Source organism: Cryptomeria japonica, chromosome 6, assembly GCF_030272615.1.
Source record: "Cryptomeria japonica chromosome 6, Sugi_1.0, whole genome shotgun sequence".
Classification (NCBI taxonomy): Eukaryota; Viridiplantae; Streptophyta; class Pinopsida; order Cupressales; family Cupressaceae; genus Cryptomeria; species Cryptomeria japonica.
The window spans coordinates 82,869,676-82,886,243 of NC_081410.1; the positions used below are offsets into that span (position 1 = coordinate 82,869,676).

A 16,568-nucleotide genomic window follows, 5' to 3' on the forward strand; every position below is an offset into this window, starting at 1 on the left:
TTATGTAAATAGATTAAGATGATTATTAATATATATGCACTTATATTTGTTGTTGAATCCCTAACCCTAATAAAAATAATTGGTCTTATGAATTATATTTCAAAGGTTGTCTAACATGGATTGCAGCTAAATTACCGGTTCAGGTTTGGATTCAGGTACAGATTTGCGGATTTTGCAACAACAAAAAAAATTCTTGGGTACGGGTACGGGTTCGTCCGTACATATATATATATATATATATATATATATATATATATGTTCAAACATCAAAATTACAGTTCAAACTTCAAACATACAAATATGAAACATACAATGTAACTTTCCCATACAATGATACATAAATGATAACAGATAAATCATAAATCATAAATCCATAATTGCCAATGCCAATAAATAATCTCATATTCATATCGTAAATGTAATATCATATTCATAATTTGCAAAAAAAAGTTTCAAACTGATTCTTGTTTATACTTTTTTTACTTTTGACCTATAATTTTCATGTTTGGTTATACTTTTTTGACTTGTATGACCTGTGGGCCCTGTTTTTGGGAACCCACGAGCCTTGGTTCTCTCGGGTCCACCTGGGTTCCACCCAAGTCCTGCCCAGCCACCTGGGCAGGACCGGGGTGGAAGTTGGGCAGGATCGGGGTGGAAGTTGAGCAGGACTAGGCTCGTACCAGGACCGGGCAAGAACCAGGACCTAGACCCAGCCTTTTTCCCCAAGAACCGGTATCTGAGGATTGCAGGATCTAAACCAGGATTGATCTTGATAAAGACATTTTATTGGTAAAGATATAATTCTAACTATATTAAATTTCTTATTTTAATTGAACTTGTGATTTAAGGGCAAGACAAAGGATCACCCCAAAAGGGAACATTACAATCATGCTCATGGATAGTTCCCAACCAATTTGCTCTAAACAAAATGTGCCCCATGCGATTCCACAAGCATTTTGTACCCAAATACAATTCTGAAACAAATCATACCTATGTATGTCAAGGTTTCTGGCTGATTCTGTAACATTGATAATCTAAAGGCTGTTTTAAAAGATAAACTTTTAGGAGTGTTGAGCAACCTAACTACACCTGACATATAAGGCTAGGATTGTTAGAGCTCACTTGAGGGATTCTATGGAATAGGGAGTGAAGGTGATAGATTTAGGCATTTGGGATGTTAGGTACATTCTAGGTAGATCCATAAAACAAACATATAAAAATTATAAAAATGTGCATATGTGCAACCTAAAAACAAGAATTAAGTTCAAAAACCACAAATCATGCATATGCTAAATAAAACTACCATAAATATAACAAATTTGAGATTCAATATAGTAATTAGATATATTGCATACAATAAGGGTTAATGCTTAACTTGGATTTCTACCTTCCAATATTAAAATCAGTGTACTAGTACCAAAAAAAATGCACTTACTTGTGCACATCTAAGGTAATTTATCTTAATAGGGGTTCTTCCCATAGTGTGTTGGTTAAGTGGTCGTGTTGTTGTTGTTGCCACCAAGGTTCAAAACCCATTGGGCCATTGTGATTGCAGACTTGTGCCTTCACTAATCCAATGTGCTTTCAAGTTTGAACCTCAAAATTGTTAAATGGGGATGACAAATCCAATGTGCTTGCAGGTTTGAACCTCAATATTGTTAAATGGGGATGAGGTCCCCCACTTGTGACATCACCGGTTCATAGCTCCGAGTCAAAAACATTTCACATAGTACAAAAGGGCATGTTATGCCACTATCACCAATCACCAATCGCATTAAAAAATTTACCCAGCACTTTAAAAAAAGGTAAGATATAAAAAAAGGTAATTTATCTTAATATAATTTGATTGGTGTATAATCTAAGGTAATTTATCTTAATATAATTTGATTGGTGTATAATCTAAGGTAATTTATCTTAACATAATATTCATATATGTAGTTAGTGTCTTGAATGTTTATTTTGTGTATTTGCTAGAGTCTCAAAAGTCGACATTATACTAAAATTAGTTTGTTTTTGTGTTATTACTTACAAATTATTGTGTATAGTTTATGAACTTGAAAGCTTAATGTTATAGATTTCACTTTTAAAAAAACTTAATTTAGCAAATATATAGATATAAAATCAATCATCTCCAAGTACTTGTCTCCTACTTTTAATTTAGCAAATATATAGATATAAAATCAATCATCTCCAAGTACTTGTCTCCTACTTTTTCAAAAAATGGTGACTACGATGATATTTGAAGGGAGACCCAAATAAGGTCAATAAATAATGTGATGTTTAATGTTTGTAGGGAGGCCCAAATAAGGTCAATAAATGATGTGATATTTAATGTTTGTAACAATACCCCTCTCTTGGCAAGTATGGTTATTTTGAAGGGACCCCCCTCTCTTGGCAAGTATGGTTATTTTGAAGGGACCCCTGCTCCTTCAACCCTCTCTTCCCCTCTTGCCTCTTCTAAAACCATGGTCATTGGACATGGACAAAGCATTTAATTCAAAGAGCTTGACTCCAAATCAAGTTGGAGGGAGCCTCGTTTATAACAAGCCAATTCTACTTCTATTGGTGCTATATCCCCCATGGAGCAGCAAGCAAGTTGAGTGTCATTAAGCCTACTAATGCCAGAAGATAAGGAGAATGATATAGTGGAACAAAAGAAGGGTGGGGAGAAATAGCTTTTTAAGTCGAGGCAAGCTATAGGAAGTTCTTTCATCCCTAACTGACTCCGAGAACTGACTCGGAGAACCAAGCAAAGCTGACATAGTGAACGAGTGCTTGTTATTGAGTTTATGCGGATAGGAATTCCTTAAAGTTTTTACTTTATCAAATCTTGCCATTGAATTAAATAATGCGGCATTTGTACAAATATCCCTCTCTTGGCAAATATGGTTATTGTTGAAGGGACCCTTCTTACAATTTTAGTTCAAATAAGCAATCTCTCGAGCAATAAGTAATTTAACTTGTGTATATCAGTGTAGATGAGCATTCTAGACTAATCTCGCTAACTGAATTTTGCGCAACAAATATAAAGAGTATGGGAAGCAGCCCAATCTTAATTTTAGCAATCCTGGTTAGGATCCAAATTTTACTGTTGCAGCTTGAAACAGAGTTCCAAATTTCAGAAATACATGTACATTCATGCTGCTTGCACAATTATAATTAATTAAATACATACTTTCAGTCTAAAGTTATCTTGAGGAACGCACCTACAACTCATGAATGAATGAATATATTAAGTTTATCTTCCCCATATTGATAACCTTGAATGCTAAAAACGGGCTTTGGGTTGCATTCTAGAGATGCTTCGGGCATTTGAGATGGAAGATAAAGAGGCAATAAAAATCCAAGGCAAGGTGACCAATAAGAGTGATAGATGGAAGAGTTCCCAAATTAATAGTCATTAACGTCATTTAGCTAAAGAAACCAGATATAATGCCAAAAGACCCAAAAAAAGTGCTTGACGTTAATTCTTTTTTGTATGAAACGAGGCTGTTTATAAAGTGTGAGTACTTCCGATTCAGTTTATAATCAATAACAAAAAAATCTTATCAAGCACACGAAGTGTGATACTACTTCCATTGTAGAAAAAGATTTAATTGTAGCATGCATATTAATCTAAATGTGAGGTGCCTTTAATCTATTGAAGTGGAACTCCAAGAATAAATTCAACAGTATAAAAAGCAATAGAATCTTAAATAAGCTGTAATTTGGTTGAAATAGCTGTGGGACGAAGTTCTAAACTTGGCATAGAGCATTTAAATTTCATAATGTAAATAACGTTATATACTGATTATCTCATAATTACGTCTTGCTTAACGAAATGATATTATATCAAACCATTACTTCTTCCAACTAAAAGCAGCAGGGCAGAGAAATGAAATGTACCTTAGGCGTCATCTGAAGGACTGCTTCTGTGTCAATGTGGACAAACTTGTTGGCGAATGTAAGAAAATTGCAAAAAAGAGCAGTGTAAAATGGATAATTTGCGAGGACATAATGTTGCCACTGTTCATTATATCGACTACCATCTCGATTGTCATCTATACTTTTCCGTGCATGAGAAACCCCGGAATCAGCACCAACTTTTTGTTTGAGAAGTAAACCACCTGAAAAAGTAGACAAACCTCTGACTGGATCTCTTAACATCTTATTCTCTGCCTCAAAATAGAAATCCTCATTACAAACCAACATCGATTGCCTGTCCACAACACTATTCCATGGCTCTAAATAGTCCAACCACAAGTCAAGAATACAGGCAAGCTTTTTAACACACGCACCTACCGGCCAATACAGAAAACCTCTTAAAATAAATCGATACAATGGCCGTTGCAAACATTGACACCAGGGACTACGAACAACTGCAGCTGATGAAGTAAATGATCTGGAAATCCGAATATCACTCCACAATGAAATTGTACATTTGAGGTCACTCTGGGAGGAACTTAATTCATCTTGTGGTGATTGTAAACTGCTATTGACATAATTCATCAATATCTTTACAGCCTCTGTGTGGTCGGTACTAGGCGGAATGTATCTACAACACTCATTCTCAAGAGACAATGAAATATTCAAAGACTGGCAAACACGCGAGGGTATGGGCGAGGAATCCCCGTCAACAAGCCAAAACTGTACAAATGTGTGAACAACAAACTCAGCACGAGAAAAAACGTCACGACCCTCTGTGAGCCTATGGTGTAAATATGGCGAAGGGGATGCACCAAAAGGCAGTGAAGATGAATCAAAATCAGATACAGGCACAAAAGCATGCAGATAAAGATTCACAAGGTGCAAATAAGGCTTGGAATTGACCTTTCCTGGGCTTACCCTGCCATGGCTAGGGTGCAAACCAGGCAGTGAAGGGGCCCATTTCTCCAATCGAAACTTTGAAACCCTCCGCCCACCAAATTTTAACATTTCATTGGACTCAATTTCATTCTCAGTGCTGTTATCTTTGCATACAACATAATAAGCAAACCAAAACATAAAGTACTCAAAAATATTCAACTGCACCTGGAAGAATTCAGCTCCGCTGACACCGTCTTCCTTCAACCGGCACTTGAACAAAGCGGGGCAAAGCTCAGACAAAACATGCAAACCCCTGTCTGATCGAAGAATTGAGCGAATCCAAGCGGGAAGACGCTCTACCGGAAAAACATAGCGCACCAAATTCTGCTCATCAGCCGCAAGCATCGAACAAAACAGAGCACCGGAAGGCGATAAAAGACTCACGAGCGCACTGGCCGAGTAATCGCATGCCTGAGCAATCCATCCACCGCCGACAAAGTGCTGAGAATTATCTTCGAATCCGAAGATTTTCCGAAGCAAGACTGGAAAACAAACCACATAGAATTGGCGGCATTGGTCTGCGTTGTGCCTCTGAATAAACGACTCCACGGCACGGCAAGAATTTACAATATCAGCCGGGGTAGTGCTGCTTAGCAACAGAGCGCTTAATTCTTGAGCTTCGTATGACAAATCCATTAGAGACGACGGAGGAGAAACTGCTGCCATTACTGCAGTTTTTTTCTAAACCCTAATGCAAACAAACCCTCTTATAAACCCTATGCAGAGGATTGAAGCTATTTTTCCTGCTGGTTTCGTTGAGAAAGCCTCGAAGCGGGGCTTTTAATACGCATTTATGAGTCTGTTTCATTTCAAATTTTGGCAGCGCCTTTGCTTGAGTGGCTTTTCAAGCTTTCGACATCTGCTTTCTTTATCCCTGGAGCGGTGGCACGTCGTGGTGGGGAAGTTGCATTGGTTAAAACAAATTTTATATTTTTTTAATGTTTCTTTAAAATGTCGGCCCTACTCATGGTCTTTTCATATTATCTCTACGTGTTTAAAGCAGTAAATCCCGTTTGTTGTTTGGGAGTCAAAACTATGCCACAATTTAGATAGTAGTTTTAGTTTGTTGGTATTATTATTTTTAAATAGAAGGATCTAAGTCAAATTTATGTGGTATATTATATATGTAATTTGATTGTGAAGTATGATTAAGACTTAAAAAGAACTTAGGGTTATCTATTTTGTTTATAATTTGATTTGAGAGAGAGTTTAAGTTGATATTTATTTTCGTTAAAAAGTAAAGGATCGAGGAGAGTTTGAGTTGGTGTTTCTTTGACTAAAACTCAAGGATAGAGGAGTGTTCATTTGATTAATGTTAGTTACCTAAACCTCATTCTTATGATGTTAGAGATATTGTGCTCAGCAGACTTGCTAGATTTCATTTAGAACCATTCACTTTCACCAATATATCAAGACACTTTCATCTTTAGAGTTGAAAGAGAAATTAAAATTTATACATAAATTAAGCCAGTGTTTCTTTGACTAAAATTCAAGGATCGAGGAGTATTCATTTGGCCAATGTTAGTTACCTCAACCTCATCGTTATGCCTAGGCCAATGTTAGTTACCTCAACCTCATTTGGCCAATGTTAGAAACCCTAAAAAGGAAAACCTAGGCTTGCACATAATAATTAATAACCTAAAGTTAGCTTAAGTGTAAAAGAGATAAAGGGAACTTAAATAATTAAACAAATTAATCAAGTAAATACCCGAATACTCTAACACCCCCCCTTAAGCTAGACTTAGGGAGAAGCTAAAACCTAGAACAACTACTGGAAACAGGAAAGATGGGTCCTGGCAACAAGGCATGATCAGGTACCCAAATACAATCAAATCTCTATGAAACGGAGAAATAGAGAAAACCACATGGGAAAAAAACTCTACTCCAAACAGAGATGGAAAAGGCAAGAAGAAGGACCGAAAAAGCCTCCAAACAAGAATGTTCCAAAAGATAGGAACAAGAGAAGATCATAAGAATCACTGAAGCATGAAGAACCTGCAAACACTGTCGAAGAATAACTGTTGCTATGATGAACCTCCACTGAAATAGAACATGACCAGGTAGAGAAGACTGTAATTTGTATGAGTGCTCTCAAATGGCACTACTCGAATCAGAAGGCAAACAACTGAGCTCGAAGATACAGATGGCATGAGAAACCAAAGCCTGAAGAGCTGATCAATCGAACCACAAAAGCATTAGAACCAATAGGACAAACCTCCCCATAATGCTGAAAAGGGAGAGGGACAGGTACACTGAAAAGAACGACCAACAAGAACTGCACAACGAAGAACTAGGAACATCGAAGGCACAGAGACAGTACATAGTGTCGTGGAAGGAACACTCACTTGACACACAGCATGAGGCGAATTTCATGGAAGAAACACTCACTTGACCCGTGGGCGATGCTCCGGTGGCGGGCGGGTGGTGCAGTGGTGGTCGGGCGATGGCACGGCAGTGGTCGGGGCTGTTTCCAACAACATGGGCTGTTTGCGGTGGCGCAGCACAGCATGGGGCCTAAGGGGTGTTGTGGCGGCAGTGCCGATGGGGGCTGGGAAGGCAGACGTCGATGGGCCGGGGGCCGGCGGGGAGTCAGGGGTCAACGATGTCAGAACCGCCGGTGGCGCCAGACCTGCAACATGTCAGGGGGCCCCACGGTACGAGGAAACCCCCCAACAAAAATTTTGTTAAAAAAAAACTTTTTTCGCCTTTTTCAATTTTATTATTTTTTTTTTTCAAAAAATCAAAAAATCGACCTACATGTCGTAAAAAGGCAAAGAATATTTTTAAAAAAAAAAAAATCTCGAATTGCATGTCAGGGTCGTACGGCCTGGTACTGGAGGGAAAAAAACTCCCAGAGGCTTGGGAGCCAAAAATGGTCAAGTTTTATATGACTATAGGGGTTTTTGAGCCTTCTAAGCACAATGGTGAGATCCATTTAGGCCCAAAGTGCTCATAAAAAAGGCATATCCCTAAGTGCATAAAAAAACTTCCTAAAACCCCAGATCTGCTTCCAATGCAAAAATTATCAAAACAAAAACAGATAGTTGTAGATCTGAAGCTCTGATACCATATTGGAGTTGAGGAAAAATCAACTCCATGGGAGCCCAAAGATCTCTGCAAGCTGAATAATCTATTACAAGGAGAAGCAAGGAAGCAAATAACAAAAAAGCAAAACACAGAAAATATGCTCTAAAGAATGAGAGCTCAATATTCACAAAAATGTGTAATGTGATAATGGAATCATACAAAGGAAAAGAATCCAACCTCTAATAGGTCAAGAAACCCTAAAAAGGAAAACCTAGGCTTGCACATAATAATTAATAAAAGAATTAATTATTATGCACCTAAAGTTAGCTTAAGTGTAAAAGAGATAAAGGGAACTTAAATAATTAAATAAATATTGTTTAATTAATCAAGTAATTACCCGAATACTCTAACAAGGGGTTGAGCTTAATTGATTAAAGCATTGAGTTCTTATTTTGGAGACCTAAGTTCAAATCTCAAAGAGCCATCTTATATAGAATTTTAAGTTTAACTCTTTGGCTTCTAATGTGGAGATGTTTTTTGAATAAGTGGTTTTCTAATTTGTGACTCTTGGTCTCCTTAGGGTTTTTATATTGTTGATGTTCATATGACCTTGATATGAGATGCGTCTTCCCCCTCTCAACATAATTAAACATATGAAAGTTATCTAAGGGCGCAATGGATGCATTGAGAAGAAATTCAAGCGAACTTATAATTCCATTGTATATTTTTTGGACTAATATTATTTTCATTATAAGTATGCTATTGATTTTATTTTAATATTATTTGATTAGTGATATGACAGCCTATTTATAAATCATTTACAAATAAATAAAATTGATGTGATTGTAACACTATTTTCAATTGATTTTTCTTTGTAATCACACAAGGAAGGTAATATTGGCAATGGCAACCAAGCTTTCAGACTGCACTAACAACCTAGCAGAGATCAAAGCACTAGTGATTGGTTTAAAACTGGCCAGGAGATTAAATATATCTCACATGATCATTGAAGGAGATTCTTTAATCACTATCAATGCACTAAGTAGCAAAGAGATAGTAAACTAGAGACTGAAGTATATTTTTCAAGAGGCTTGGGGGTTACTATCTTTATTTCAAAATTATCAAATATCTCATTACTATCTTGAAGAAAATAAATTGGTTGATTATCTAGCCAATGTGGGAACCAATCTAAATAATGGTATAGTTTTTTCTCATGAAGGTCTCTTGGATGTAGTCGAGGGGGCAGAGGAGCTAGCGGAGAATAACCTGTCAACATGATGCTTTTTTTAACTAACTCATGAGTTTTATTTTGCAAGTGTTTCTAATTGAATTCTACATCATTTTAGATGTCTTTTCTTTCAAAGATAATGACTCCATCATACTTTGTGACATCATTGAAAGGACGTTGTTTAAGTCGTTCAGAGGCTAAAGAGTAACATTGATGAAGGGAAATGACCTCACCAATGCTCTGTCACCATTGCAGGCACACTTCATTCAATTAGCAATCTCCATTTTTTTAATCTTTGATCTAGAATTGCATGTGAAAAAACTGTCACTTCTCTCCTTATTAATAGTTGTCTCCCTTCTTATTACTAACCAAAAAAAAATAGTTGTCTCCCTTCATAGATATTAGTACAAAAATTTGTTTAATTCCTCTTTAATGACATTTTGCAGAGAATTTTTATCATAATCATTTTAGTGCCAGGGTTGGCTTTAAAAAAAACAAGATAGAGCACTCATGATTTGTGTGTGAGGCACCTTTAAACATGGGCTTTTAGAAAATGGGGTTTGCATTATTTCCTTCTAACTTATCATTTTCTTTGTTTGAAGCTCTATTTATAGCTCTTTGTCGAACATAGTTGCTAGCATGACACAAAAGCCAAGGAATTACTAGGTTCCCATCCTGATTCAAAAATGGGAATTCCTAATCAAAGGGAAGTTCAACCATGGGAATTTAAACATGATTTTCAAATTGGATTGTGCAAATGTGGAGAATGCAATTTTAGAGACATCATAGGCCTGGAGCTCCTAGATGTAGACTGCAAACTAATCTTTCTTTCACGTGTGTTATCCATCTTTTTATCCAAGTGCTTTACTTTATTGCAAAATTAAGGCTATCTTGTTCAACTTAGTGTTCATTTTGTGAGAGAGGACTTCCTTTTGTGGGATTTACTAGAAAATGCAATAATCATTTAAGGGAAAAGGATGGATAGGAGGTATTTTACCTTGGTGTTACCTTAAGAAGAAGGGCAAACCTGTTGGAGTTTGTTGGACATTGTTGCTGGTAGGATATGATTGTTGTCATTGATGTCAACATATTCCCGTGATTTTCTCTGGTATCAATTGCAGATTGGGAAGATCCTATGATCCAGTTTTGCAGTTTTGTTTTTGTTGTGTTGGTACTTTGCATAGTTCGGTATTTCCTTCAGTATATTCCAGTGTGATCAGATATTGAGCTGAGACTTTGGGATATTGTTTGGGATGGTCTTGTGTATCTTCATTTTAGATGGATCATGATTTGGTGCTCCGCAAGTTATCCTTCTCTGTGACAGTTGCTAATTGATTGTATTCTTGAGTTTCAGATGTTGACAGATGAAGATTTGATAAGTGGTGTTGGTGCAACTGTTATTGATGATTCCAACATGATTTCTGATGTTTCCTAATTGTGTCCTACTTATTTTGGTGATCTGCATTGATCGTTGTGTGATTTATTAGTGGTTTTCATGAATCGGTGATGTTTTCGTGTTATGCAATATTTCTAGTGGTGTAGCATGTTGTGGTTGATCTTGGTGTGATTTTCGATGAAGTTGAGAATTTGGGAACTTGAATTAGGTCCATTTTATATCATGCAAATCATTATATTGGTATGGCGGTCGATCTTTGCATCGTGTGATGTAATTTTATAATTATGAGTTGAGGGTTTAGCCGACCTTGTTATCAAGGTTGATGAATTGTATAAATAGGTGATATTGTCATGTAATTTAGGCATTGAGGTTGTGTCTACATGACCAAAGAGTGGTATATGTGTGAACAAGTGATTCATCCTTTGGCATTGTGATTGAGTAGAGATTGGTTTGGCGGAGCAGACATTTATGCTTGACCAGAATTATAATCAAGCATTTGGAGATCTTATTCTTTCAGTTAATTCCTTCCGGATTGTAGTTTGAATCTTATTGTAAGTTAGTGAGACTTCCCTAAGGGTTGTAGCCTTCCGGGTCATTATCCTTTGGGCAGTGAGCTCTAGGCAATGTGCCTGAATGCATGTGCATTCCCCATTGTAATATCTTCACATACTACTGCAAAGTATCATCTTATTATGGGTAGGTTCCCACCGTGATTTTTCCCTTAACCAAGTTTTCCACGTCAAAATTTTGGTGTTGTGTGTTGTGCTTTGAATTTTCTTATCTTTGTTATTACCGCAGTTTATCAAATATATATTTGTGATTAATTTTATTGATCCGGTGAAGACCGATTCACCCCCCCCCCCCCCCCTCAATCTTCCTTCATTGGTGTTGCCAATAATTGGTATCAGAGCTAGATCCTTCGGAAGAAGCTTAACCGCTTGAGGTAATCCGGGATGGCAACTATCTTTAAGAAGGACAGTCTAAGCTTTGATGGAAGTAACTATGCTATATGGAAGAACTAGATGGAGGTGCACTTGAGATGTCTTGAAGAAGATCATTGGAATATTACAAAGAATGCCTATTATGTTCCTCATAATGGACCAGTTACTGCTGTTGAAATCAAGGATGTTGAAAGTAACATAAGAGCGAAGGAGGCATTGCTTAGTGCCTTGACTGATTCAGAGTTGACAAATGTAATTGAACTTCAAACCGCACATGAGATCTGGGAGAAGCTTGAGACCCTGTATGAAGGAGACAAATAGGTGAAAGTTGCTAAGTTGCAAAGTTTGAAAGGAAAATATGAGATGTTGAAGATGGGAGAAGATGAGAACATGCACTCTTTCATGGCGAAGGTGAATGATCTTGTCCTAAGTATTAGATGTGCCGGTGGAACCCTTGAAGAAGATGAAATTGTTGCTAAGGTGCTAAGATCATTTCCTCCTGCTTACAAACACAAGGTAGCTGCAATTGATGAGATCTGGAGTGTGACTATAGTGACAAGAGATATGTTGGTTGGAAAGATCGTTGCTTTGAGCTGAGTTAGTTTGGAGAATCACAAGGAAAGTCTAAAAAAACATTTAGAGCATCAACATTTGTATCTGGAAAGCAAAAGTATGATCCTACTGAGTGCATAATATCTAGATATGAAAGAGAGAGAAGAGAGATGGAAGAGTAAGAAAAAGAGTTGGATGAGCTTGAAGCATTGATTTCTTGAAGATTGCCTAAAAGAGCTAGTAAGTATGATGGAAAACTGCCCCTAAAATGTTTCTCTTGTAATAAGATAGGACATTTTTCTTCTAGATGCCCGAAGAGAATGCCTAAATATGACAGGTGTGATAGGTTTGATAGGCATGATAGGAATGATAGATATGAGAAGCATGAGAAGTATGATAAGCCTTACAAGTCTAACCGAAAATTTAGAAATCATAAGAATTGATATTATGTTGTTGATGAAGGTGTTACAGATGAAGAATCAAAGGGAGATGAAGTTTTATTTATTGCTATTAAGGAAGATGGTACCTATTGATTCCACTAGCCATGTTGTTGAGGAGAAAACCTTAGCTGCTAAAGTAGAAGAGGGAGATGAATGAGCGATTGACAATGGTTGTTTAAATCATATGATTGGTGATAAAAGCAAATTTGTGAGTATGGAAAGATATGATGGTGGAATAGTGAGATTTTGAGATGACAAAGCTTGTGTGATCCGTGGTAGAGGTTCTATTTCTTTTGATGGTACGCATAATATTGATGATGTCTTGTATGTTGAAGGTTTGAAGCATAATCTTTTGAGTGTTGGACAAATGGTTGATAAAGGTTATTGTATACACCTAAAAATGGTCTGAAGATAATTAATTAAATAAGCAATTATTTAATTAATCCTCCTCCCCAATTTAATTAAATTCACTAAGCAATTTGATTAAATTTCCCCTTTCATCTACTTATTAATAAATCTAAGGATTTATTTAATAGGTTCATTTCATCCCCTTTAATTAATTAATTCCCTCCATCCAAAATCATTTCTTCTAATCCTTTAATTAATTAAAACAAATCAATCATGAGTTGTTGAAATTAATTAGCCTTTTCCCATTATTTGAATTTCTAAATTCAAATTCTCCTAACTTCTACCACTCCTAAACCTAACCATTCCTAAACCTAACCCATTCTACCTACCCACATGTCCCCTTTCATCCAACATCTTCTAGAACCTTATGACACTTGTCACTAAGTGTTCTCTTTCATCTAAATCCTTCTAGAAGCCTCTTGACACTTGTCACCATAGAGATGACAGATGTTCCCTTTAATCCAACCCCCTTTGCCAACTTCCTCCAATTTAACCATTGATATCTTCAGATCAATCTTGACCGTTGATTCTTGCCACCTCACACCTAGCCTGGAAAATACTATAAATAGACCTCATTTTGGAGTTCAAAGGGTCCCAATTTCATATGATTTTTGCATCATTTGATTCATCTCATTTGCATTCAAGCATTGTTACTACAGGCATCTAGCTTATAGTTTATCATTCTTAGCAATGTTATCATGCTCAATTTTAGCTTAATTGCATCTTAATCTTAGTTCATTTTCTAGATCAATAATGAACTCATGTAGCTTAATCATTCTATTCTTGCTAGATCATGCATTTTCATCATTCAAATCCTCCATCTAAGTGTAGTCAAGTCACTGGAATATGCATAATCAGATCTGAGAGCATTTTTCATACTCGCATTTACTAGGAGGCAATAAGTCGATTAGCTATAGTTTTGTCTTTCATTGTTTCAATTTACTAACCATTGCTTGTAATGATTTATTGAGTGCATTGTGTTTGCAAGTACAAGTACACTTTATTGAGCACGACATTTTGGCATCCACCGTGGGGCCGGAATCATCACTTTTGGCCTCTTAATCTTCAGCAAACTTCATCTCTGTCCGGCTTTGGTTCAGATATTCATACGAGTTGCCTTTTTAGATCATACGAACTTCCTTTCAGTCTAGGACGATACCTCATCCTGACTCGTACTAGGTATAATTATGTGTCGTACGAGCTTTTATGTTGCAAATTCTTTATTCGTACTTGGTCTAAATTTGTGTCGTATGAGTCTATTTCTTGCAAATTCTTTACTCGTACTAACCATAATTCTGTGTCATACGAGCTGGTTTTGGCTTGTGTCAGAGATCTAAATTTATGTCGTACTAACTAGAAATTTGTGTCGTACGAGTCTCTGGCTCTGTGATTTTTAACAGACTGCATTTTAGGGTTTTCTGATTTTAAATATGAGATTTTCTAATGCTAACTCTGATCTATTTATGAGATGTTTGCAGCCTAACTCTTTTCTGCAGGACGCTTGTCGAAGATATGCTTGTCAAAGACAAATTCAAAACACAATCATGACTGCTAATGGATCTATTTTGCAGGTTGCCTAAGGATTCAACAAAAACTTTGTGTATTCTTTAAGATTTTTAGGCACACTTCAATTTGGGCTAAAAAATGAACTATCATGTCTTATGTGTATTTGATGATAGGCGAGTATGCTCTCACCTTTCTTAGGTGATCAGAAAGCTAGACTCATCTTTTTCTTTCATTAGTGCATCTCTTTAGCAAGCCTGCCCTCCCGAGGATTTATTAACTCTTAGCCCTCAAGGCTGGTGAGAGGGGAACGACCTAAGTGGGAATGGCTAACGCCAAGTAATCCAACCCACTATAAAATAAATGTGTTTTTGATGAAAATCAAAGCAACGACGATGCTTAGGAATAGCTCTCCTCCATACCTTTGGGTATATCAAACCTTGGTTTTCAAGGCTGGGAGACCTCTTAATTGAGTTTATACCCTGACGTGCCGAATGGATCCCTTACTAGTGCCGGTTAAAATAGAAGCTACCTGATTCACCTCCGAAAGGGTGATAATCTTTGTGTAAGAGAGATAGTAACTCTCCCAAGACACTTGCCATATTGTGCCCCCATTAGCATTTGGAGTCAGATAATACGACGTTGAGAATCCATTGCGTGAGACTCAATGACCATATTCTAATTAGCTATTGGGTGTGTACCTAAGTCAGCAAGCAAAGGTTTTCATTCTCAGCCAACTTCCTTAGGGTTTATCTTGATTGGAGTCATTTATCACATCACGTGTTTGCTGTGTATTCATCCCTAAATCGACAAATCAGACATCCAAAAACTGGAAGACATAAGCAAAACATTAAACTTCAATTATAAAAAAATCAACTAAACAAACCTTTTTTTTTATCTCTGTCTGGTTATCTATTGTATGAATTAGGATCTCTATCGCACGAACCTGTCTGCATAAAATCTTATGTCATACTACGCAACATTCTGTGTCGTACGAGTTAGTTGTTTTGTCGTATGGTTCATAAAAGTGTGTCGTACGAGCCTCTGCTTTTTGCATGAAAACTTATGTTCTATCGTATGACTCTGTATCTTGTTTCGTCCAAGTTGAATCTTGTCGTACGAAACTCTGCATCTGTCAATCCAGAGCTATGTCTTGCATGCCTATTTTAGATTTATTATTTCTGCCTGATCAATTTACAGTAAGCATAAACGCCTGTTATCTGTCAATCTATACTTAGATTGTCTGCTTGGTTTGCTTGGTCAAGTTATCATCCGTCAAAATCAAACTATAGAAAATATACACCTTAAGATTTTCAAGTGCTTACCCCCAACAAGTTCAAAATCTAAACATCTCAAAGTGCATTATCACCCTCTTTGATGAACTGATCATTCAAACATAGTTTCTCATCAGGATCAATTATCCTTTATCACGAAATTGAAACAATTGGTCAGGATAACCTTGTCCCACATCGTAGGATATATCATTCCTACTGGACTTGGTTCTTATCAAATCATCACCATTGCACTCCTAAACTAAAGATCGAAAAACTTGCAAACTTTTAAACACTTGAAATCTCTGTTAGTGTCATATCACTTTATTGCCTTGAAATTGACTATTGATCACTTACCCAAAACAACCTTTTGGACAATTGAATCCTAAGCAGAATAACACACATGTATGCCCATTCTAACTAGAGCTCAGAGACGAAGGATCGCAAATATTGAAATCAAAACATTGAAAACAATCAAAGAACACAAAATCATGGAACATGAAGATGAAATACAAGTTGAAGGAGAAATAACATAACAAAGCATCAGAGACATCAAGAAAGATCCCCAATTCGACAAATTTATGCAGAGATTGTTGGAGGAAGAAAAAGAAAAATACTTTCTAATGCTAGCTAAATCTGGTGTTACACTTCCCCAAGATTTTGATGTGAATAAATTGACACAAAATAAAAGTGACCCTCCTCCTAATAACGAACAATATGAGGACATCTTTAGTCTCCGCATGAATGACACATCAATTCCCAATACCACCAGGACCAATGAAGAAACCAACATACCTAGAAGAGATGAAGTAGAAATCCTGAATAATATTCAATTCAATGAGGATACAAGAAGAGCTAGAGATGAAACAAGAAGAGATCCCAATCCTCCTAGAATGCAAAATCATGGTCATGCAAGAACAAATCATGTTGATAATCCAATCATGACTCTCACACAAC

At 36.7% G+C, this 16,568-nt stretch overlaps 1 protein-coding gene across 1 annotated transcript in view; it reads right to left on the reverse strand.

Moving 5' to 3' along the window:
- LOC131072855 (uncharacterized) overlaps positions 1-5,714 on the reverse strand; it is a 35,010-nt gene extending 29,296 nt beyond the window's left edge. The window contains exon 1 of the mRNA XM_058009135.2: positions 3,886-5,714. Coding sequence (XP_057865118.1) covers positions 3,886-5,511 — 1,626 coding nt within the window. The 5' untranslated portion in view covers positions 5,512-5,714. The remainder of the gene's footprint in view (positions 1-3,885) is intronic.
- Between the last annotated feature and the right edge of the window lie 10,854 nt (positions 5,715-16,568).